Source organism: Pleurodeles waltl, chromosome 3_1, assembly GCF_031143425.1.
Source record: "Pleurodeles waltl isolate 20211129_DDA chromosome 3_1, aPleWal1.hap1.20221129, whole genome shotgun sequence".
Taxonomy (NCBI): domain Eukaryota; kingdom Metazoa; phylum Chordata; class Amphibia; order Caudata; family Salamandridae; genus Pleurodeles; species Pleurodeles waltl.
Genome location: NC_090440.1, coordinates 1981713708 through 1981739879, shown reverse-complemented (window position 1 = coordinate 1981739879; position 26172 = coordinate 1981713708). Strand labels below are relative to the sequence as shown.

At 44.6% G+C, this 26172-nt stretch overlaps 1 protein-coding gene across 9 annotated transcripts in view; it reads right to left on the bottom strand.

The window, feature by feature from the left end:
* RPH3AL (rabphilin 3A like (without C2 domains)) overlaps positions 1 to 26172 on the bottom strand; it is a 920330-nt gene that overhangs the window by 43582 nt on the left and 850576 nt on the right. For all 9 annotated transcript variants that reach the window (XM_069226390.1, XM_069226384.1, XM_069226389.1 and 6 more), the window contains one exon: positions 347 to 454. In XM_069226390.1, the coding sequence (XP_069082491.1) occupies positions 347 to 454 (108 nt within the window). The remainder of the gene's footprint in view (positions 1 to 346; positions 455 to 26172) is intronic.

Sequence of the window (26172 nt, the reverse complement as noted above, 5' to 3'; positions counted from 1 at the left end):
GGGATCATGGAGAGAAACGCCTTTCTGAAAGGACCGATAATCCATAATTTCAGAAGCAAACCTTTCCCAAAATCTTCTCACTTGCATTTGCTTGAGGAGCAGAGCAAGTCTACTTTAACTCATGCAGGGATCATGTACCATGTATAACATATTTATAAGGGATTTCCTACTTTTACGTTTATGCAAACAGATGAAGTAGCAGATCTTTCATAACATGTCCCAAATTTAGAAGTATTTGCACTTCTCTATTACACTACAACAGCTGCGCTTATAGCAAATAAAAGAAAATAGGAAAGTGCAGTGCCTTGGTCTCTGTGAAAAGATCAGGAATTACAGTTTTTCTTACCAGATTCTTTGCTGTATTTTCTGTTCGGCTGCCCCTTTGATCCCACCAGAGAAGATTTGTCATCCATACTAGACGAACTTAATTCAGAGTCGCTATCACTAGAATCCACTGCAGGAGTAAAAAAAGAATTCAGTCACTTAGACTAAAAGGTTTTATGTTCCTAACAAGAAAAATACAACTCTACTATGTTATTACAAAAAGCACAGAAACATAAAATGTAACGGCAGATAAGTAATGCCAGTCACGGTCAGAGTGATATATCACTGCAAACACCAGTGGCGGTCGGCAGTTTTAGAAGGGAGGGTAGTGGGCGGGAAGCACACTCACACTTTCACACACACACGCACGCACGCACCCACATCAACATTCAAACATGCATGCACCAAATATTCATTTAGTAAGATCACACTCACACACCCAAACACACACACACACACTTACCTTCAGCCTCGGAGGTTGGGACTGCTGCTTTTCCTCACTGGCTGACCTTGAGTCAGCCAGTGAGGGAAGGCAGCAGTCCCAACTTCGTCACAGAGTGGGATGGGATCAGTGAGACTGCTGACCCCACCCCACCCCACTCTGTGACAAGGTGTCACTGATTGACACTCGTCGTGGGCGCTTCAGGGCTTAAACCTGAAGTGCCCAGGTCGAAGTCAGTGGGTGACGCTTCCCTTGTCACCCGGGGGAGGGCCTCGAGGCAACTTTATTGAGCCGAGGAGGTCACGCCCACAGGAGCTGTGACCTCTTCAGCTCAGCAAAGTTCAGCTCAGGCAGCCAGGAGTCTGCGCAAATCGCGCATGTCTGCTCCTGGCTGCCTGACATGAACATGAAGAATGTCTGTTCAGCCTGACGGCACTATTCATGAGGGGCAAAAGGTGGGGGGGTGGGCCCCTCCACCCTAAAGGACAGGCTGCGCCTGACAAACACTTAAAACAGCTTAGCATGCATTTTACATTTTATTTTTCTCTGCACAATAGCTGTATTCCTCCTTTAAATAATGTTACTGCTTCAGTCCAATCGATTATGCTGGAAAAAAGGCCCAAGCATTCACTATTTCATGAAACTATTTACTTTTTCACATTTTTACAAATATGTTTTTGCGAGCCACTGTGCACACTCCAAAAGAGACAAACATTACACAGTGGCCATCTGTAGCGCACAGAAGGCGAGCAATCACCTTAAGTACACCTGGGAAGTAGAACTGGGCGGCAGCTGACCTGGGCCTTCATTTTGCTTTAGACTGGGTACGGTTTTAGATCAGATTTCACGCACTTACATTTTGAGTGCGGTCAGTTTTGGTGATTAGTTTGTGGGCTTCCACTCCAGGAACTTTCTACAGGCAGTCAGAGGAGCAGCTTGTCTGTGATGTCATCACAGGATATTGACGCTAGAGCTGATTGTGCATGAAGCAGTTGGCGAGAGAAATGAGAGTGAAGAATAAAGGGAGCTGTGTACCAGCTCGACTGAGGAAACTTCATCTGAAGTAATACCAGGGTACACTATTCATCGCTGTAATCAGGTGCTAGGCTTGTACTGATGAGGTGGATTGTTTGGTCATACAATAGAAACTTGCATTGAAATTGCAAAATAAAGAAATAATGCAACCAAAAAATGTGCCACTTTATTCTGCCTAATTAGCCTGTTCTTACCACATAATCTAGTCAACCCGTTTAAATAACATGGACCCTCCTCCCGAGCATAATGCCAGTGGCCCTTACTGTAATCTCAGTAGAATAATGTCCTTTAAGGACAGGAACTAAAGAAAAAAGGCTTCAGCCGCACCACAGAAAGGCTTTTTAATTCACTAGGAGCATTTCGTCAATTTTGTTACTAGGAAATACGACTAGACATTAGGGGCCAGATGTAGCAACCGGTTTGCATGTCGCAAACTGCGAAAAACGCAGTTTGCGACATGCAAAACTGCCACCACGATGCAGATTCACATTTTGCAAGTCGGTACCGACTCTCAAAATGTGAATCGGACTCGCAAATAGGAAGGGGTGTTCCCTCCATATTTGCGACCGCATCGCCATGCTGAGTTGCATTGTGACCGCGAAAGCGGTCGCAAACCAACTCGCAGTTACCACCCACTTGAAGTGGGTTGTAACGCATTCGCAAACGGGAAGGGGTCCCTATGGGACCCCTTCCCCTTTGTGAATGTCGCTGAAAATATTTTTTCAGAGCAGGCAGTGGTCCAATGGACCACTGCCTACTCTGAAAAAAATGAAACCAAATGGTTTCATTATTTTTTTGAATTGCAACTCGTTTTCCTTTAAGGAAAACGGGGTGCAATAAAAAATAAAAAAACTGCTTTATTAAAAAAAGCAGTCACAGACATGGAGGTCTGCTGTCTCCAGCAGGCCACCATCCCTGTGAGTGCAGGGACTCGCTATGGGGTCGCACTTTGCGACCCACCTCATTAATATTCATGAGGTGGGTCTTTGCGACCCCATAGTGAGTCGCAGAAGGTGTCTGAGACACCTTTCTGCATACTAGTTTGCGCGTTGCAATTTGCGAGTCGGTATGACTCTCAATTTGCAAGTCGCAAAATCTTTTTTTGCTACATCTGGCCCCTAGGTATCTAACAATGTCGAAGAGTGAGCCTGTATAGCTCGCCACGTCAAACATTCAAGCATACATGTTCCTACAGTGCTACAAATAATGGAATATGGGAAATAAGTATCAGGGCTTCATGGGAGATTTTTTCTGGCAGAATATCTGTGTGCTAATGAATCTATTAATCTCCTGCTCTTCCATTCTATATCATGAAATATCCTGATAAAGCACTACACGCGGTGATCCATACACTGACAGAACATGTAGAGAAAGTGATTCTGAGTAGAACAAAGCTGGGAACATGCGAGTGACTCAGAACATTGGAGCTGGAATACTGGCGTTAAACAATGTGTTGTGGCCTCTTGCTATCGTATGCATTCTGCCCACTACCTTAATGTTCCCTGCTGCTCAGCCAGTGAAGGAGGTCATTGTATGGTTGGAATGTTGGCAGTGTTTGTGCCTGGATATGTGGACAGTTGGAGTGAGAAGGGCTGAGAGGCAGGATGTTCTCCTGGTGGGGCTTTATCTGTAACCTACAACTAAGCTAATAAACCTACTTCTTTTATAAGCTACGAGCATCCATCATTGATTGCAACACAGGCGACGAGGATGGGATATCTGAATTATTAACAATGATAGGAGAAGCAAAGGTCTTCTGTACCATCGACCTTGCTTCAGCCTATCATCAAATACAGTTAGAAGAGTTGCCTAAAGACCTTTACCACATTCATAACATCGTTCAGAACATTTAAAAATACCGGATTCCCTTTTGGTTTAATATCGGCTGCATCTGTTTTTCAATAGGTTATGGAAAAACTATTGAAAGCAATAGATGGGGTCTGTATATATCAGGATGACATACTTGTGAATGGAAAAGAAAAAAATGAACATGATGCAAGTCAGACAAGTTTTGAGCAGGTCATGTGATCATGATCTTACTGTAAAATTAGACAAATGCAGGTTTGGTATCAATACTATTGATTATGTAGGCCATACTGTAACAGGTGAAGGAATGATTTCCAAAGAAGATCTCGTGAATACCATTCAGGAAATGGTTCCCCCCCACTACTAAAGAAGAACTGATGCGTTTTCTATGGATGCCAGAGTATTATCACAAATTTTTTAAAAATGTTGCTGATAATACATACAATATAAGGGGTCTTTTGAAAAAAGGAGTCAGTTTCTCTTGTAATGATGAGTGTGAGAGAGAATTTGATTAAATTAAATGCAAATTAGCACAGGCACCTAAATGTAAGAATTTTGATCCAAAGAAAAGCTCAATTATTACCATTGATGCCAGCCTCAAAGGTCTTGGGGCAATGTTACAACAAGGACGGTGTGGTCCTGAAAATACTATCACGTTCATATCAAGGAGTTTGAAAGGTGCAGAACACAAGTACTCTGTAACCGAAAGGGAAGCCCTTGCGGTTCAGTGAGCAATAAAAAAAAATAGAAGAAGTTTTTGTGGAGAAGTACTTTTACAGTAAGAACAGATCACAAACCTTTGTGTGAGGTTTTCAATAAGAAAGGAATTGATTCTATTTCGGCTAGAATCTATAAATGGGACGTAAGCTTACAAGAGTATAATTTTAGTGTGAAGTACATTCCAGGTGTGGAAAATTTGCTAGCAGATATGTTGTATAGATTAGTGCATGAAAGAAAGGGTGACCAAGTTTTTGATGCTGCCAACGATTACACAGAGTTTGTTTGTGAAGTTGATTATGAGATAATATCAAAAGAAAGATCGCATGAGGAGGTAAAGGGAGATGAAACGTTACAAAAGGTGACAAATCTTATCTGTTCTGACTGGAAATACAAACAACAAGAAGGTGTACAATGCAAAAGTTTTTGGTTGGTGAAAGATCAGTTATCCATTAATGATGGGTTATTGTTACGAGTGACTAGATTAGTTCCTCCAGTCAAACTAGGAGAAGAATTGTTGGATATAGCTCATAAATGTCACTTAGGTATTTCAAAAACCAAGGAAAGGTTACGATCAAGTTATTGGTGGCCGGGAATGGATACTCAAGTTGAACGTTTGGTGAGAGAATGCATGCAATATGCTTTGAGTGAAAAAAGCATGAAACCAAGGACTCAACCTATGATAATTAGGAATCGGTCTAGTGAGCCTTGGTAAGACATTGCCTTAGACATTTTAGGACCCATACATGGGGATGACCAGGAAAGTTATCTCATAGTTGTGATGCATATGTACTCCCGATGGCCTGAAATATGTTTTTCCAGAGGCACTGAAACACATCATGTAATTAATTTTTTGAAAGACCTCTTTATAAGGGAAGGTCTCCCTGAAACATTAACTGACAATGCAGTGCAACTGGTTTCTAAAGAAATGAAGAGTTTCCTTCATGGTTGTGGAATTATACACAAAAAATGTGCTCTATATCACCCTGAATCCAATGGAATGGTGGAAAGATTTAAACGGGTGCTAAACGAGACCATTTCTTTGGCTAAAAACAATTGTTTAAATTGGCGGGAAGAAGTATCCAAAAGGGTTGGGGTGTACAGGTTCACACCTCACACAACCACGGATATGTCCCCATTTGTATTGTTTTGTGGAAGACACCCCAATACTGTTCTAGAACCATCTTGGGTAAATACATTTTTAGGAAGTAATAAACCAAAAGTTTAATCCAAACAGTGGAGGATATGAGAGGCCTTGAAATTCAGAAACACAAATACATTTTGATGAAAAACACTTCGTCAAATTAACAGCTGTAAAAGAAGGTGATGTTGTCATAATAGCCAGGTTGGCATGTGTGTGGAAACAAACTGTTGAAAGCTATGAGAGTTATCAAAGTTTTCACTAATGCCATAAGAACTGAGGATCACCAACTGTGGAATCTCAACAGAGTGGTAATATATAAAGGAAATATGTTGTATGACGCTGAGAGTCATTTCCAGCAAGAATGGGATGATAAGGAAAAGGATGCCTCACAAAGAGAGAAGGATGATAGTACATCAAAAATGAAGATGGAATTTCACCAAGGAAGTCTGGCAGAAAAGTATAAAGTCCGGCTTCTCTAAGTGACTATGGGGGTCATTCTGACCCTGGCGGTAATTACCGCCATGGAGGAGGTTGGCGGTAGCACCGCCAACAGGCTGGCGGTGCTCCGCCGGGCATTCTGACCGCGGCGGTACAGCCGCGGCCAGAAGCGGAAAGCCGGCGGGGTACCGCCGACTTTCCGCTGCCCATGGGAATCCGCCATGGCGGCGCAGCTTGCTGCGCCGCCATGGGGATTCTGACAGCCCATACCGCCATCCTGTTCCTGGCGGTTCACCCGTCAGGAACAGGATGGCGGTATGGGGTGTCGTGGGGCCCCTGGGGGCCCCTGCAGTGCCCATGCCAATGGCATGGGCACTGCAGGGGCCCCCGCAAGAGGGCCCCACAAAGAATTTCAGTGTCTGCTTTGCAGACACTGAAATTCGCGACGGGTGCAACTGCACCCGTCGCACCTTCCCACTCCGCCGGCTCCATTCTGAGCCGGCTTCCTCGTGGGAAGGGTGTTTCCCGCTGGGCTGGCGGGCGGACTTTCGGCGGTCGCCCGCCAGCCCAGTGGGAAAGCCAGAATGACCGCCGCGGTCTTTTGACCGCGGAGCGGTCTTTCGGCGGGAACCGCTTGGCGGGCGGCGACTGCCGTCCGCCGCGGTCAGAATCACCCCCTATGTTTAGTGCCCAAGATTGATATGACTTTGGAGTTTTAATGTATATATTTATATGATATAGTAGTATCATTTCTGTAAAGTATACTTATATATGATGTAGTAATTTGACTTCTGTAATATTATGTTCTGTAAAAACCTCCAAAGAGACTGACATACTTCTTATTTATGTTTGTTGAAATTTTCATATAGAAGGGAGGTGTATAGTATTGTGAGCTGATGTCAGACCATCTGACATCAGCTCAGAATAGAATGGTTTGGGGATTCTGTAGAGGTTGGGGGAAAGGATCGGAGGATGCTAGAGGAGATGGATGGCTGAGTTGTTTCTCCCTGAGAACATAAATAAATACTTGTATTTACACCCACAACTGTGGCCTCGTCTTCAGTACAACACATGTGTAGTATTGTGAGCTGATGTCAGACGGTCTGACATCAGCTCAGAATAGAATGGTTGGGGATTCTATAGAGGTTGGGGGAGAGGATCGGAGGATGCAAGAGGAGATGAATGGCTGAGTTGTTTCTCCCTGAGAACATAAATAAATACTTATATTTACACCCACAACTACGGCCTCATCTTCAGTATAACACTGGTGACGGCTTTGGTCGAGGCAAGGGTAAACGGAGTGGCATGACCTGTCCCTATGGGGCTGGTTTTCATCACTGACAGCAAGCTACCAGAGGCAGCAAAGTGAGGCACCGCTGTGCCCCCTAGTTGTCATCACTAGCAATGTAAAGTGTAGCTCTGCAGACGGAAGGAGTAGCTGTGGAGAAGCTAAGGTGCATCATTCCAAAAGAGACTAACAAGCTGCTACGTGCAGGGGGCTAGGAGGGCCACATGAGTGGTTCAAGCTGTTGGCATGTGCAGGTGTGGAAAAGTGTGGGCCAGGGAGGCAGAAATCGCAGGATCCTGGCATGGGGCTCACCAGTGGGTAAATCTCTGATCATGAGAAGATGTGGATTGAGGGAGAACGGTGGCCACACAACCTGCTGGCTGACGTACAAAGAGAAGATAAGTTACAACACTCACATCGTGAGTGCATGCACACTGCTAATGGCTTCTTGTTGTTTGTCTTTTATCCTCTAAAGAGGAATAAAAGGCTACTGTTGATGCTTCCCATTCAGAAAGAGTCAATCTGCAGGACCAGCGGAAAAAAACAAAGTGAATTCAAAAACATCGCTAAAAATGAATTACCAAAAAGGTAAATTATACACATATGAATACATTACATATGAATACAATACAGAAAATCACAATCCAGTTAAATAATAACATGCCCTCCATGAAAAAATGACATTGTTTGCTCATAGAAAGAGCACTTGTGCCAAGTAAGAACTCTAAAGTAATTAAAAAGGCAATGTGCAAATATATAAAAACACACACACAAATAAAATGCTTCTAGCAAAAATAACTGCAAATGAAAAATAGAAGTGCAGACCAGGAGAAATTCATGCAAAATGAAGTGAGTAAGTGAAGATAACGCTTGCCAAAAAATCAAGCCTTTTTATAATGAATCAAACAATGCACTCATATGGGAAAATACTGTGATATTTTAAAATACATTACATTTGTTAGCAACAAATTAAGGAAACGAACGCTGTTACTTCATATTAAAGACATTTCTTTTGATTTCGGTCTAGCTGCATCTTCTCGTTAATACGCACGCATTCATTATTAATGTAGCCTTTTCACTAGATGCGTACAGAACAGTGATCCCAAGACCATGGATATCACAATTAATGTGCAAATATATCAAATAATCAATTTATATTGAAAATCACAAAAATGTGAAGTTGCAGTGGGTGTGTGGTGAGAAATGTGCTCGGTGCTCTCATACAAGTGATACACATGTGCGACAATATGTGATCAAGAGTGTGCATCAACTAAGAACAACACAGCCCATTTTATTTATATGTACAAACAGAACTAGTCAACGTTTTGATCCTTTTCCACTCAGCTCTCCTTTCAAGCAGTATTGTCGGTTGTCTAAGAAAATCTCGCAGTATTACTCTGGAGATCGGTTTACATTCTAGAAGCGGCCCCCCACTCACATTTCCAGATCCCTCTGGACCCCACCCGTACTACATTAGCAAATTGTGATGACTTTTGGAGCCTGTTCAATCCTTGCACAGGTGTAGCTGAATTGAGCCCATTGGAGCCTTCAGTAATGTTTGACTAGTGCCCATCCTCTATGTTTCTTGGGCTCATGTATTTTTAGAGTCCTCATGATGATCCTTCTATCTGTCTAAAGGATCAAAACGTCACCTATTAATTCTATGGACCCAATCAGCCTGAGTCTGCCACTGTAAACTAAGCTGCTATCCTCCTAAATGAAGCATGGGAACTGAGAAGTTTGCCCCATAACCTCCAAATGAGTTCTTAAATCAGGCAAGCAACTTAGTGGTGACAGAATATAATATTTACAATCAATAACAATGGGTACAGCAAATGATTGTGCACAGTCCTTAATTTATAAATGAATAAGTGCAGGTGCCCAAGTTTTGCTTGGAAACCTGCCAGAGATGCAATTAAAATTAAATGTTAGTATGTTGATTACCACGGCTTCTTAGTATTGAATCATCCTCATTACTCTTCCCATCCACTATCAGACAGTCCATGGCCCTTTACCTCACTCTTGGAGGTTACTACTTTGTCCCTCTGCAATGGTTTTTCCTTATGTCTTTTCTTACTTCTTTACCCTTTGTGGGTTCTTCATTCTCATGCGCTTAGTTAATGGCTTGTCAGGAAAAATAAGTGCCAGTCTGCAAAAATAACTGCTGGTAGGTTCCATGCGCTCAAACTGAGCACTGATTGTACAGTCTTAGAAGTGTTTTTTTATAGTATTTCTTTATTAACATTTCAAATGCCCAATAGCGATTGGCATGTTGCGACAATAGCATTGCTCATTATACAGGCCTAACATTCTTACTCATAACATCCCAGGATACATTCCTCAGGTCCTAACTCTGTGACCTCCAGTGTGACACTCAGTTTAACCCCATTAGGAAGGTTCCAGTGATCAGTAAGACAACTGATAGGTGTTGCAGTTCTCTTCAGACCATTCCCAATACTATCGGAGTAAATAAGCATCATAACAGTGGACGACTCTATATCCAAAACTGTTAACATTACCACATACAGTGACTTAACATGCCCACCATAAACCCCCGCCACCCATTCCCACCCCCCTCAGGTTCCAACCGCTTAGCGGGTCAAAATATATAAAACACATCAGTAGGAACTGTCTGGTATTCTTTCTCATCTCATACCATACAACGGGAAGCCTCTGAGTATTCTTTGCCCGCCTCTCTCAATCTCCCTTTTGTGTTAGGCAATTATGCAATTGTCTCGGTCTAGTCATCCTCCATTGACTCCACTAATGCCTGAGGCCAGGATATCAAATCATGCGCCACCTTCTTATCCTTGTGGGACCTCCGCATATGGGCCTCCTCAGCGCCAGCCCATTCTAGCATGTCCCTTCTCCAGTCTGACTGGGCATGGACCTTAGCACTTAGTCAACCTATCGCAATCTGCCGCTTGGCCACTATAAGCCCTAAAATCACAAAGCACCTGCTCAGTTTCCTCCTCAGGTTATCTCAAAGAAGTCCCCAGACACACTGCTTAATCGTATGTTGGACCTCCTAACCTGTTGAGTGTTTAATGATGTGCAATATAGCTGTCCAGTACACTGCTATATCTGGGAAGTGCCATATTATGTGTGTATAGTCTGCCACTGGAGATCTGTTTGCATAAATGGTGTGGCTCCTTTTATGGGGGGAGATACGCCATGTGTACAATACAGTATTGGGTCACCTTAAACCTCGCACAAAGCAACACTGTGCGCACACCTGCATGTATTTTTTTGCCATTCCCTGTACGTAAGGGGCTTTTCCCACACCTGCTGCCAAGTGTCCTCCACTTTTAGTGGCGCTAGTCATCTGTTCGCAATGACCGGTATATATGTGTTATGAACTTGAGACCACTCGAAAATTGAGAGCATGATCACTAATGTCTGTGTGGGTTCATGGGCTTTGGAAAGGAAGGCCATAACTATCTCTCTGTAGCTGCTGTCTTGGCATATAGGAACTGTCCATTCCCCAGCACTAATGTCTCTAAAGCACCACGCAGTGTTATAAAGCGGTGTGCCGGATACAGGTCTGAGGGCATAATGCATCCCTCTGCCTCCCACCTGTCAATTGCCATCATTCAAGCTATTTGTTTGAAGGGTCTTACAATCCAAAGGTCTAAATCCAGGACATATGGTGCACCCCCAATCACCCTCCGTACTGCTCTCTTCCAGATATGGCTCACAAGACGTATCAGGTGTAGAAATCTATTTGGTATATCCCTCCCCTTAACAGTAGATCCCAGAGTTGGTATCCATCATGCGTGCTGTCCAGCAGTGCCCTCTCTTCCAGTTAGGCTCCCCATCTAGCCAGTCTATGGGGTGTTCCTGGTGTGCCGTTAGATAACAATGTTTCAGGTCCAGAACTTCCATCCCGTCTCCGTCCCATTCCCTCTTAAGGGTAGGTAAGCTAATTGCCCACCCAAAGGAGTTCTACCAACAGGAGGTCGAGGTCACAGAACACCCTGTGTGGCATCTCATACATGGCTCCTTGCATGGAGAATAAACTTCGAGGAAGGATTACCATTTTTATAAGTGTGATCTTCCCCATGAGTGTTAACTTCAACGTGTTCCAGAAAACAATGGAGGGGTGCTCCTTGTTCACCATGGGTGATATGTAATCTTAAGGTATTTGATGCTACCCTTCTTCCATGGCAGTCCCATGTCAGGGAAGCGATGGATGAGGCAATCCCTTCAGCTGCCCCAGGGGGAAAAGAGACGACTTGGCATTGTTAGCATGTAGTCCTGAGAATTCTGAGAACTTACCGAGGACATTAAGCAGGCGGGGGCCCGTAATATCAGATAAACCATGTTGTCATCTGCATACAAAGAGACCACATGCATCATACTGCCCACCTGCACCCCACAACTGTGTAATGCCTGTTGGTGATGACAAGCCAGCGTTTCCATCTCCAGGGCAAAGATCAAGGGGGCTAATGGACACCCCAGCACATACCCCTCTATATCAGGATCTCTGCTGACACTTAATGCCCAGTTCGCACCCTCGCCATCAGGCCATTATAAAGCAGCTTAACCCACCGGATAAAATGTGGACCCAGATCTATTCTATCCAAGACCTGCCAGATAATCCCATCACACTGAGATGTAAAGCCTGTTCTATATCTAAAACGGCAAGTGCATAAGGATTTTATAGGTCAGGCGCATGTAAAAGATGATGATAACCGGTGCAGGTTCCGTAACGTATTCTGATGCGGTATAAATCCGGAATGGTCTATATGGACCAAAGAGGGAGATAGGGCAACAGTCTGGCCGCCAAACTTTGACTGTGGAGTTTCTGATCCACATTCTGCAGAGAAATCGGACGGTACGAGCCCGCCGCAAGGGGATCCTTGCCAGGTTTCAATAAGACTAAATGGGACACTAATACCTCGGCATAAATTGGTAACAATCTGTCCACAAGAGTCCCTGAGAAGGCCTCATAAAATTCTGCCAGAACCCCATCTCCCCCTGGCGATTTGGCAATTTTCAAAGCATTCACCCCTTCCCCCCTCCCCAGCAATTCCTCTCGAGCCAATTGCTCCCACAGCTGGTCGCGATACTCCGTGGGGAAACACTGCAGTGCCACCCCCGCTAGTTATTCCTCAAGCGGGTGCACCTCCGTCTCCACACCTGGTTCGGTAAATATGTCACTTAAGTGGTCCACAGAAATGTAATTTATTGCCTATTGGGTATGCACCATATGTCTCGGCCATCTCCAAGTGAGAAAATTGGCTGTGGCATGGTTTCAGATCTAACCAGGCGTGCCAAGAGGAGGCCCACCTTCTCCCCCTCCATATACCACCTCCTTTATCAGGTATGACGAACATGTTTCACAGACCCTATGTTGTTGTCAGTCCCAGTCCTGTAAGGCCGCTGGATCACTGGACAGTGCCAACTCAAGTACTTCCTGTCTCATCAAATTATCTTCTAGTGTGCGGCGTATACCTACTGTAGACGCCATGCATACCTCATGGACCACCACCTTCATGGTGTCCTGTTCTGTCATCCTGCTATCCGTACTATCCCAAATATGCTCAAAGTAGTTGATCAGTGCCTCCGAAGGTGTATCTCCATAAGGGTACTCTCTGCAATCGCCTTTCCAGGGAGTATGTGAGCAACAGGGTCGAGTGATCCGATATGTAGCGGGCCAGACAGTACACATCAACCACCCTGTGTATAGCTTCTAAGTGGATGAAGAAATAGTCAAGTCAGCTATGTCTATTTGCCATCCGGGTATAACAGTAAAATGCCTGTGTGTGAGGGTGTCACTGTCTCCATATATCAGTAAGCCCCAAGCCCGTCAGTGTTTGTAACAATGGCAATCTCATGCAGGGTTTTGTCTTGCTTCTGTGCTGATCTATCCATATGTCCATCTAGGACACAATTGAAGTCATCAGCCATAACTACCTCCCAGGCCAGAGATACCTGTGATGCTGTCAGTATTATTAGATGTCCTTTTTGAGTCAGAAGAAACAGAGTAAAAGTCTTCTGAAATGTAAAAGATGTTCCTCTCAAGTGAAGGCAACTGCTTAACAAGCCTGTCAAAAAGCTGCGATAGTGCATGTTGTTATTAAATGTCCCTCGTATGATGCAACTGCTTCAAATTTCCTTTGTTTTTTTCAGGGAATTTCTATGTTTTTTAGGTTGAGCATAGAGCTGCTTTTCCGACGTGTTATTATGTATCTGGGCTTTTAACAACGGCCACCCCACACCCATCACTACCACTCATTCGTGGGCTTGCCCTTTAAAAATCCTTTGATGACATTGGTAAATGGTTTACCTTTGGCCCTCCTTGGGGAGGTTTAGTTACCACCTTGGTCATCACCCCTGTTACATGGCTAATTGCACTTTTGCCGATAAGCTTGACTGCGAGCAAACTTCTTTTTCCTTTTCTGTATCTCTTCATGCATGGCGGACGGGGCGCTGATAATAAGCTCCCTAATGTGAAACACTATTACTTTTAATTTTCCATTTATGTGGCAAGAAAAGTCCAGTTAGGAGTTTACAACGCTAATAACTCCAGCTCGAGCAAATGCAAAACCCATTACATTGCAAATGCGTGTTTGTTAATGTTAAGTAAAATGCCCATCACAATGCACGTTATGAGTCGGACTCAGGGCCTGGCCTGGCATTGTGCTGACCCCATCCAAGCTCGCTGTTCCTGCCTTCTCTCCTCCTTGCCATCCATTGTCCAAGACCATGCCCCTTCTCCCTCATTACAGTCCTGTTTGGCCGTTGTTCTGCCACTGCCCTTCCCAAACTGCCCTGAACAGTTAATATTGCTGCCCATCCCCCTCTTCCCTACCCTATGTTGTCCGGTTGCATGCACCACCCCCCTCCTTCCTGACCTGCATTCTCTGATGTGCTGCTACTGCCCTCCATTTAGCTTGATGTCGCTGCCCACTCCTCCTGCCCTCCACTGCCCAATTCTCTGCCACATCATTGCCCTCCTGCTTAGCCTCTGTGCTTAGTTTGCTGCCCCTAGCCTCCTTTCCTCTGCCCTCCGATATCAGAGTGCTTACCCCTGCTCCCTCCTTTCTGCTCACCATGTTCCATGGACGTACCACTGCCCATACTATCTACTCTGAATGTTCTGTTGAGCTGCTGCTGCCCCTCCCACCTGCCTTGCATAGTCAGATGACTGCTGCTTGACCGTGTCACCTCCACCGTGCTGCCTGTCCAAGTTCCATGCCCCTATCCCTATTGTAGTTTGACTCTTGCTCTGAGCAAGACTGCTGCTTTTAGGATGACAGTACTTTTGTTTGTTGGCAACTAAGCCAATCCTACAACAAGTTGCAACTGTCGCCCAACCTTCCCGGCGCACAAGCAGCACCTTACCAAAAACCCAAACACTAAAAGGTGATTTGTGGCATCCTTTAAGCATAGACTCGAGACTGTGACATCTCAGGGAGTGCTGTGGTTAAACAGAGAGTACCCCTTTCTCACATGAACAACATTTCTCAATCAAACATAGGCAATGAAGGAGATGCAGTAAGGTTTTCAATAGGTTTTATTAACAAAACTGCAATCTACAATACGTTGCATGGGCTGCAATGATTAGGATAATGAATAATGCAAGAAACAGAATTGTGAACACGAGAGTCATCAATACGAAGACCCCCATCATCTTGCAATAACATGAAATGATATAAGATGTGAAATATGTTCTGATCCCCTAATATAATGTAACTAATCTCTAACCTAAAAGAGAGCTATGTGTGTTAAACCTAATCTGGCAATGCCATATCCATGAGAAGAGCCCCCCAGCCCTTGTTACCTTTGAATGTGGTCTCTATCTCAGACTCTGTAGGGACACGAAGACTGGGTCAGCGTCTAGGCGACGTGCAGCATCAATAGCAGCAATGGAATCTGGTTGGAATCCTCTGACTATCTGTCTAAGTGATGTGCATTTATACAGATCTGCTTGTACCCCTGATGTAGGTCTGTTCCCTAACAACAGATACAAAGACAAGCTTGGGAAGGCAATTTATGTAAACAATTCTCTCAAAGGCGTGAAGAGGGAAAGTACGTAATGTGAATACCTATAGTCTGTTTATCTTTGTAGCTTGATATTGACGCCTCAGTTCGGTGGCACTGATTATGTGAAACTAAAACATTGGCTTAGCTAGAAACAATGCAGCCATCTTGGAAACAAATAGTTAAGTAATTGCGCTAAAACAGAGCAAGATAAGTAGGGTAAAAGTCACTACGTGACGGGGGCACAGGTCTGCAAGCCATAAGGCTAAGCTAATTCCTGTTTCCCATTAAAACAAGATAGGATTCACTACAATCCCCTCCCTCCTGTCCTCCATGGTCCATTTTACTGCCAATCCCTTCTGCCCTCCATGCTCTGTGTGCTCCAACTGCTGCTCTTGCCTACCCTGTATGGTCTGTTGTGAAGCTTCTTCCCTGTCCTCTCTTGCCTGTGTTCAGCCCCTACCCATCCCTTCTGTCCTCCATGGTTCTTTGAGCATGCCCCCACCCAGTCCCTTTTGCCCACCATGGCCGTTGTGCTGCCACTAACCCTCCCGCTTGCCATGCATGGGCTTCTGCTGCCACAGCCACCCCCACCTGCCCTGTGTAAATTACCCTGACCTCCTAGCCTTGGTGCTGTGGTCCCCTTGGAACCCAGCCAAGGCACAAAAACTTTTTAAAAAATGTTTTGCTGCAAATTTGCGGCAATAAAATGAAGGAAAACAAAAAGCACAGGCTTGCGCAGTTGTTTTCAAAGAAAGCCCATGGGTGTGCCAGGTCCAGGGGCATAGCCAAATACATGAAATAAACGGAGAGGAAGTACACAGGGCCACCCCCATAGGGTTCTTTAGAGCCCTGAGACCACCACCTCTCTGGGGCTAAATAATAATTTTGGAGGGGGACGCGCAGACCTCCCCTCCATGGGTCCATGAGAAACATATCTCAAGTTCCTAAGTATTGTATAATTAGACTTTGTTGTCAGTCAAATTTTACTTCTTTTCTGACTCAGCCCTGTGACATACCTAAGGAAAAAGGAAAAATTTAATTTCTGTCCTTTTGAAGTCTCTGTCCTTCCGCACTGGATTAAAGACATGCATCAAATAATAACACCCTCCCCATCACCTGGTAAAAAAAACCTGCAGTGATTCAAATATTTACATATATTTCCTCATCTACATTTAAACCTCTACTTTCCTTTGAATCCAGTCTGAGGATATATCTAGATTCAAATTGCACAAATCCTTTTCTGTGTTGCCCTCTCTCATCCTTTTCAGAATACTGTCAATTACTTTGTATCTCAATTCACTAGCATCACCATTATGTTCTTTCCAAAAGTGTTTTTAGGGGTTCTAGGGTGCTGCAAAATCCACTTACACACTTGCATAATTGTATTGCCTACATATGTCTTCATACAGATGCATCTGAGACATACACAGCTTAATTATTTCTGCATGTTACATTTCTTCTGATCTCAATGATTTGTCCAAATATGGTTTATCATGGTGGTTGCACTGTACATTCTGCAGTTTGGCCTCACATTGTACCCTTCTCACACCTTAGTATTCTATGGGAATTTACTAGCTTGTTGGCTGTCTTCCACACCTTCCTTCGGTCTTTTTCTGGAACATCTGAAATGCAACTTTCATCTTCCAATTTGCATGTTCCCCGTTTCTTTGGGGGAAGTCATGGGGAAACTTGAATTTGAAACTTTTAGTCAATGTTATTTTTTCTCTTACATCTTTATTTTTATAATGACAAGGACTTCTGGTTCTTCATCTTGTTGTGCTACCAGACTCTTGTTCTGCCTTTTATGCATTTTGTTATGTTATTAATTGTATCATTTCATTAGTGCATGCACAGCACTCTGGGAGAATGTGCTGCGATAAATAAATAAATTATAATAGCTACAAAGCCTGCTGTGTCCTGTTTTAGCTGTAGTAAAGAAGCTAATTTCGGACACAAACATATTCTAAAAACTACAACTGCACATCACTAAAAAAACTAAGAAAAAATGTACTTACCAATAAGTGTTAAAAACAAAAATAACAATATACATAAAAGTATTAAATAATATTAAGATGTCAAGTATAAACAAACTGGACTATTACACTGGGAAAAAAAGAAAATGTTAGCATTTTATACAGACATCACAGTAACATACCGACAATTGCTACCCAAATAATATGTCCTGGAAGTACAAAGTCGTACATTTATGTAAATGAGCTTTCCACATTGAGCAAGAAGAAAAGCCTAGCATTGTCTATAAGCAGTGCAGTATGCATCCACACATCAAATGTAAACACAGGTACAGAATTACCACCATGATTTTAATTCACACAGTAGCCTAAGAACAAAAACAAGTGAATTCATGTACAACAGATAGATGGCTGTGTGTGTGTGATTCATTAAAATTTGCTGATCCATTATCAGATTTCTTTTGATGATCCATTAAAAGATGTCTAGCTACATAAAAATCGGAAATCACATTTGTAAGCAAATATTTAAAAGCTGCTTCTGAGCACCTGACAATAACAGGTTACTGGTGAATAAACCTTCAGCATGTGCTGCATCACCGTTTCTTAAAATATGTTCAATTTTCTAGGGAATGATGAATCATACCACAAAGAAGCAACAAAAATCTAATTTTACAGAAGACTGAATTTGAGCAAGTTTTAATGTAATATTCATGTTACATTAAACTGTTTTGTTATGCTTTTTGCGGCCCACTTGCTACATATAAATGCAACAGTAGAAAAACATAAGAATTTACACTGCCAGAATTCACAATTTACTGGGCACCTGGTTCTGGTAAAACTAGATACTAAGCTATTCTGAGCTAAAACTGGTTATACTTGAGTGTCTCCTTCAAGAACGAAGGAGGAAGGTCTAGTCCTGGGCTCAGACCGCTCTCAATAATTGATATCCAAACCTTTAGACGAAATTGATATGATGGCACCCTCAACTTCCTACCCAATCCTAACACCCATTCTTGGACATATCTTCTTGCTACTTGATGTGGAGCACATGTTCATGATTTCCAGGAACCCCAAGGCATTAAACATAGTGCTATGAATTTGAGTTTTTCATTAAAGGGCAGCCAATCAATATTCATAAAAAATTTGAGTTTTAGATCAACAGCTGGAGGTGAGACAAAACTTTTTGTATTGTTTCGTATTCATTGAATTCATTTCACATTTTCACGAAAGTGAGTAGTGTAAATATGATGTGAGAATATGATTGTACTACGAATTTTCATATCTGCCTCACCAAGTCCAAATAAGGAAATATGTCATGGACCACATTAAAGTAGTGATATCCCGAAAATCTGATTTAGAGGGGAGGGGGGGTCAGTGCTCCGAACCGAACCCTGGGATCCCAGTTTAGTGACACTCAACTTTGCACTAGAGTACAAGGAGTACTCGGTCATCTTCTGATATTCATCAGAGCTAGGCTACGAAACAGATGTTCTCTTTAGTGCAGGGCAACATATTAAATATAATGGGTAATGAGACTTGAGACAGCGTATTTCTTTATTAGAGATGCATTCTCAGAAAGTTCTGCAATTAGTGTACATGATATGGTGGGACTCAGTTTGCAGATTTATGTCACTGTGGTACAGAGATATAAATTTGGCAGAATATGCCGTGTCACTTCAGCGCAAGAGTTGCAGGATCTAACTCGGGCCTTGAACAGTAAACTGCTCAGAGGTTAAAAAGATACATTTGTATCTAACAAAAGTCTTATATTTGACACTTCTGTTGTCCACAGGTTTTCTGACCATTATGAATGGCCACACGAATGACAATGTGACACGAGATTTAGAGTGGAAACTAGCATTTTAGGGCATGATTTAGATATTGGTGGAGGGGTAACTCCGTCACAAAGGTGACTGATATAACGTCTGACAAAATCTAAATCCCATTATGCCCTATAGGATTTAGATTTTGGCTGATGGGATATCCGTCGTCATTGTGACGAAGTAATCCCTCCACCAATATCTAAATCAGGGCCTTTGTCTCATCTCAATTCAGCACCAACTATATTTCATAATCTTCTCTTGTATGATAAGAAAGGCATATGGCTTCTATCCAGGGTGGCTAGCAGCTCCATGTCACCAGCAGAGTGCTGACAGACCCATTCCCTATAATTGCAGCTCTAAATGTACATTCCTTGTAAAACAACAAAGAGAATTGAAATGTGGTACTCCACATGACCTATGGTGTGAAAAGAGGAGTTAGATGAATTGTTCCCCAGTGTCAACTAGTGCAGTGCTCGTCCCACCAAGTGCACCAAATTCTGCTTACCTACTATTCAGCAGTTTGAGTGAAGGCACTTTCACATTTGCATCATCACTATCATTTGATTACTAGTAGTCTGGGTTAACGACTGGACAGATTCATCATATCCAAAGAAAGCTTCTTAAACAGTGAAGTGACCACTACAATCATTAAGGTTTAATGTAACAGGTCTTCAAACAGTAGGCTCTTCAACAACTCAGAGAGCAATGGAGGGAGATGTGTCAATAAGTAAATATTTCAAGCATGTAAGAGCAGTAAAGAGAGACTTGAGGGTTCAAATCTTATATGATAGTGTGAGTTTTTTTCTGGCAATGGTATTTTAAATTAATAGGGGATGTTGACAGTATAAATATCCATGTTATTGTTTTGCGCCAAAAATCAACCAGAGTCTGGTGAGCAACATGAAATATTCACATAACCCACTGCTCAGAGCTCTTTCAACACGGGTCTCTTATGCCAGAAAGCTTACAGGTGCCTTCGACCTCACAGAAATGTAATTTACATCTCCTTCAGCGCACAAAAATCTATTAGCCTGGCCCAACTGTATAGCAAAAAAACTGGGGGGCATATTTATACTCCGTTTGCGCCGGATTTGCGTCGTTTTTTTTTACGCAAATCCGACGCAAAACTAACTCCATATTTATACTTTGCGTTAGACCCGTCTAGCGCCAAAGATCTTGGAGTTTGCGTCATTTTTTTGCGTGGACACCTTCCTTGCGTTAATGATATGCAAGGTAGGCGTTCCCGTCTAAAAAATGACTTCGAGGCATGTGCGCCGTATTTACACTCCCGGGCAAAAATGACGCCCGGGAGTGGTCGGGTCAAAAAAAATGACGTCCAGCCGCTTTAGCGTCATTTTTTAACGCCTGGTCAGGGCAGGCGTTAAGGGACCTGTGGGCTCGGAAGGAGCCCAGAGGTGCCCTCCCATGCCCCCAGGGACACCCCCTGCCACCCTTGCCCACCCCAGGAGGATGCCCAAGGATGGAGGGACCCATCCCAGGGAACTTAAGGTAAGTTCAGGTAAGTATATTTTTTTGTTTTTTTTTGTGGCATAGGGGGGCCTGATTTGTGCCCCCCTACATGCCACTATGCCCAATGACCATGCCCAGGGGACATAAGTCAAGGGGGCATGACTCCTGTCTTTGCTAATGTCAATGGGGGTTGGGAGTAAAAAAAAATGTCGCTAATCGGGTTGAGGCGAAAATTTTGCCTCAGCCTGACTTGCCCCATTTTTTGGCGCCCAAGCTCCATTTTCCCCTACGCCGGCGCTGCCTGGTGTAAGTCTTTTTTTTTTACGCACACCAGGCAGCTCCGCCGGCTAACGTTATTCCATAAATAAGGCGCCCGCATGGCGCTTTGGAATGGCGTTAGCCGGCGTTACATTTTTTGATGCACAACTGCGTTGGCGCAGTTGTGCGCCAAAAAGTATAAATACGACCCTGGGTTTGATTGTATACAACAGTAGAATGAACATAAAATGAATATTTCCACAAGTACAGTTGTTACATTAAAGACACTACTCACACAACAACAGATCAGTCTAATTAGTTTTAATAATGTTCGGTGCAATATGAGGAGGAAAAAAGCAAAGCACAATCGATCTGGAAAAACACCCCTCTCATTTCTTTTAAGATTTTCCCACGTAGAGAAAAGCTTTTTGACGACGGTAATGCAATATCCTGTTTTAATTGAGAGATAATGTGATTAAGCATTAATCAAATGTCTCTGCATTCAGGCAGGCTTCCAAAGAGGTGAGAACACAGGGTGAGAAACAGCACACGTGCCAGTGTTTATAATGACTTAAAAGGGAGCAGAAGGAGCGACATAAAATGACCTGTTTACAGGAAGAAGAACCAGAGATGGAGCATTTATGAAAAATACTGCAGGGCAAATCACACAGCAGGTCTCAGACGTTGCTCAGAACTGCACTTTTAGCAATTACCTAGGCATTTGGAGCTCTAATGCATTGGCAGAGTGGACTTTGCTTACCAAGGCATTGCCCATGGCCCGGAAAAATAGAAAAATAAACACCGTGTGCTGGAAAATATGTACTCCAAGGTGTTTCAAAAGAGTTAAGTAATTATAACGTCGACCCAATATGAAATGGTTAATGACTGAGCGTGTGCATCATGTGCTGTTCTAGTAAACAATTCTCCTTTGCACTGAAAAAACCTTTAGGTCATTTCAGGTAAGAACTCTGGACAAATTCTCCCCTGAGCGATCCAAACCTATCCACACACAGTAGGGATGCAACTCATCAGCCAGTATAGTCCGACTTTTAGTGCACTATGGTTCACAGCACAGAAACCCCATAAGAAGAAAGTTTAGATTTTTCTCTTTATTCCTTTATGAAGGACTCTGATGTAAGTCTTGGAAATCTCTGACTATCGCTGATTTCCACCAGTTCACCAGGTAACCCCAAAACTGCGAATAGGGCAAATTCACCTATTTGGAGTTCCAACACATTATGCACTTTCCTATATTTTTAGAAACCCATATTTCTCCATAAGGACATCGTATTCCTGTTGAGATTTCTACTGCTATAACACTCCATGCAATACAAGGTAGTCCAAAGCCCAATTCGACCGTAAATCACACTTACGCCCACAACTTGCAGGAGTACATTTCTAGTTTGTGAATTTCCAGAACATTCCAACAAGTGGATGCTCCGAAAGTGTCCATGACCAATGACACAAAACTACAGTTCCCTCTTCCCAACCCTCTTACTTACTCCCAAGCAAACGTCTGCCTCTCTTGGCATACTTTACACACAGAGATCCAGTAGTGTGAAATTTGAAACTCTAAGAATGAAAGTATTAGCTCGTGTACATTAACAAGAGAATATAAAATAATGGAACTGTATATACATGTATGACATGAAGAATCAAATGTGTAATGACTGAGTACTATTTAGAAGTAAAATAGTCTGGCATGCATTGCAATAAAAGGTGAAAGGATAACTCCAAACAGCCATCTTCAAGAGTTAACAGATAAGTACTTCTCTGGAGTGGAGTCAAAACCCACTTCATGTATATTTTAAAATATTGTTAACAGGTGTCATAGAAAGCTCCACTATCAGGGTAGACCTCAAAATTGTTAACACATGAACAGCAAACAAAACTTTCCTCCAACTTCATGAAAACAACTATGGAAATAGAAAGTAAAAACTATGGCCCTCGGTAACCGCCAACAGCCAGGCGGAAGACAATGTACCACCCATCGTATTACAACAGGCCTATCCGCCACCTTTTCCGGGGTGGTACCAATGACATCAAAAGCACGGCGGAAACAGAACACAGAAGGCAAAGGACTCACCTCTGGGCACTCAGGGAGCAACCACGACGCTATGGAGCCTGAACTGCAGGTGTTCCCCATGCTGGTCTACCTCCTTCTACACCATGAATACCAACGCCGGCGAAGATGACCACGGTGGGTACTGCTGCGTAGCACACAAGGGAGGGGGGAGGAAAAAGAGAGTGACACACACGCGCAACACCCCCACCCCCACACACACAAACAGATGCAACAACATGACACATCCATCCCGTACCCCTCAGGAATAATGCAAGGAAGTGATTAAAGTGAGTGTAATAAGATAAAATACTAGAAATACGTCCTCAAAAATCAAAACAGTATTTACACATATGCAAATGGAGGGACACAGCCTAGTCCACAATGTCTGTGGGGCACAGGGCCACATCACATAGGCCAAGGCCCCACTTGACTCCTGCATCAACACGGAGAGAACACTGCAGGGGCATCAGGTCAAAAATACAAAGGCACCTCAGGAGGAATGGGAATGGGGGCACCTCAGCTGGAAGATGGTACAACACTACTTGTCCTGGAGGGGGCAACATGCCCTGTGCGATGTCCTGGGGAGTGCAAAGCCACAGTCTCTCTAGTGGGAGGTTTGCCCACTGCTTGGTCCTGGGGAGTGCAAGGCCACAGTCTCTCAAGTGGATGGCTTCTTCCACTGGTTCTGGAGGGGGCTTTGTGCCCAGTGTGCTTCATCCTGGCAAGGAGGGGCTGAGTGGATGCCTTCTTCCACTGGTTCTGGAGGGGGCTTTGTGCCCACTGTGCTTCATCCTTGCAAGGAGGGGGTGAGTGGATGCCTTCTTCCACTGGTTCTGGAGGGGGCTTTGTGCCCAGTGTGCCTCATCCTGGCAAGGAGGGGGTGAGTGGATGCCTTCTTCCATTGGTTCTGGAGGGGGCTGTGTGCCCAGTGCGCTTCATCCTGACAAGGAGGGGGGTGAGTGGATGCCTTCTTCCACTGGTTCTGGAGGGGGATTTGTGCCCTGTGATGCAGATCTTGGGGAGTGCAAGGTCACAGTCTCTCACCTGGGTGTCAGACCCACACGATTTTCAGGGGTCAGGATGCATTACAGTCCATGGAGGCCAGACTACACCCTGCCCGCCGGCGGCGACGGCTGCTCAGTGGTGGCAGTGCGGGTGTCAGGGCTGGCAGTGGTTGGGGGAGGCTCCAGCCCTTCCCCTGAAGCCTCGGATGGCTGCCCACTGGGGCTGCTGCTGCTGGCAGCAGCGCAGGTGGCGGTGCTGGTGTTGGGGATTCCAGTGGTGGGGGGAGGCTCCAGCCCTTCCCCTGCAGCCTCGGACGGCTGAACCGCCATGGTTGGTGGTGGAGGCTCAGAATCAGTCCCAGCACCAGGCCTCCTGCTCTTCCCCTTGTACTCTGGTGGTGCCTTGTTGCCCTTGCAATCTGGTGGTGCCTCCTTGCCCTTACCAGCTGGTGGTGCCTCCTTGCCCTTGCCATCTGGTGGTGCCTCCTTGTCCCTGTAAGCTGGTGGTGCCTCCTTGCCAGCTTGTGGTGCCTCCTTGCCCTTGCCATATGGTGGTGCCTCCTTGCCCTTGTAAGCTGGTGGTACATCCTTGCCCTTCCCCTTGGCAGCTGGTGCAGGCACACTGCCAGTGCTGATGGGTGTTACCTTGGAGCCTCTCACACTTGCAGTAGCTGCCGACACTACTGTGGCCATGGACTGGGTGGCTGAGGTGCTAGCCTGGGTTCTGACTACCCTGGCCCGACGTGAAGGACGGGGGGAGGGGTAGGGAAGAGGTCAATGGCAGAGAGGAAAAGCTTCTCAGGGGCACTGGGGCGGGAGGAGGGTTAAGGTTTGGGAGTGGAGGAAGAGGGATTGGTTGTTGGAGGTGTCTGTCTGCTGTGTTTGGGTGCATGGGCTGGATGCTGTTGTGAGGTGGATGGCTGTTGGGTGTCTGAGTGCTTGCGTTTGGGTACTTTGGGAGGATGGGGCACAGACACAGTGGGAGAGGACACAGGGGACGTACGTTGGAGGGGGGAGGCTAGAGACAGGAACAATGGCTGCCATCAGTGAGGAGGCCAGAGCCTGGATTGATCTCTGTTGGGCCGCCATGCCAGAGTGAATGCCCTCCAGGAATGCATTTGTTTGTTGCAAATGGCCTGCCAGCCCCTGGATGGCATTCACTATGGTTGACTGCCCAACAGAGATGGATCGCAGGAGGTCAATAGCCTCCTCACTCAAGGCAGCAGGGCTAACTGGGGCAGGGCCTGAGGTGCCTGGGGTGAAGGAGATGCCCACCCTCCTGGGTAAGCGGGCACGGGAAACTCGCTGAGGGGCTACTGGAAGGGCAGTGCTGGTACGGGGGGTGGCAGTTGTACCTGTAGTTGGGGTGGTTACAGAGGTGTCCGCCACCACTAGGGAGCTTCCATTGGAGGAGGGATCACTGTCCAAACTGTCCACTCCGGTCTCCGCCACAGTGCTCTCCTCACCCTCCGTCCCACTGGTGCCCTCACTGTCGGTGGATTCGGCCTCATGGGCCCTGTAGGATGCAGCTCCCATAAAAGAATAAATCTATTTTGTTACATGATGAAAATGTTCCTTACCTTTGTAATGCTCTTTTTGCTGGATACTTTATCTAACCACATAATCCTCATTTTGAGAATACCCCCAGGTGGCAGACTGGATCAGGAAGATTTTCATAGCAACTCCCTCACACAGCAGTATGTGGTGTTTTTTGTTGTTGTTTTTGAGTCCTCATATATAGGCAAATACAGACAAGATAAACCACATCACGTTCTGAGCCAGGGCCTCGGCCTGATGGTCCACCTAGACTCAGATAGCAAACGGTCCCCATCAGCCTTAGGGGAGGGAGGGGCAGAACTAGCCCGCCCCCAACCACCAAGTTACTGGATCTTAAAGGCTTAATCATTGGACTCTTACAAAGACCAAAACCCAAGCCTAGTTATTTCCCACTGGCCTAATGCCTACTGAGATTGTTCTATAAAAAGCAAAAAAGTACTCCCACATTCTAAGGGACCAATCCAAGCCATTACTAAAGTCTAAATCAGAGATTCTCTTAACTGACAACAACCAATCCCTATGAGTGGGGGGAGACTAGAGATCCACTTAATACATATTTCCTGCCGGACTATCAGAACCAAATAGAAAAAAAGATGCTTCAGAGGTCTCTCCAATCTATCACACAGACTCCTCTCGGCGGTCTCAAATAACTGGAGTTGGGGGGGGGGGGGTGGTAAGGTATTCCTTATAAAGAAGTGATTTAACATTTTTCAGCTGGAATGCCCAGTAGTAAAGTTGAAAATCCGGAAGTGCAATTCCTCCATCTAGCTTTTTCTTTCTGAATCTTTTCCATGCTATTCTTGGTTTTTTATAGGACCACATGAAGCTAACTAATACCC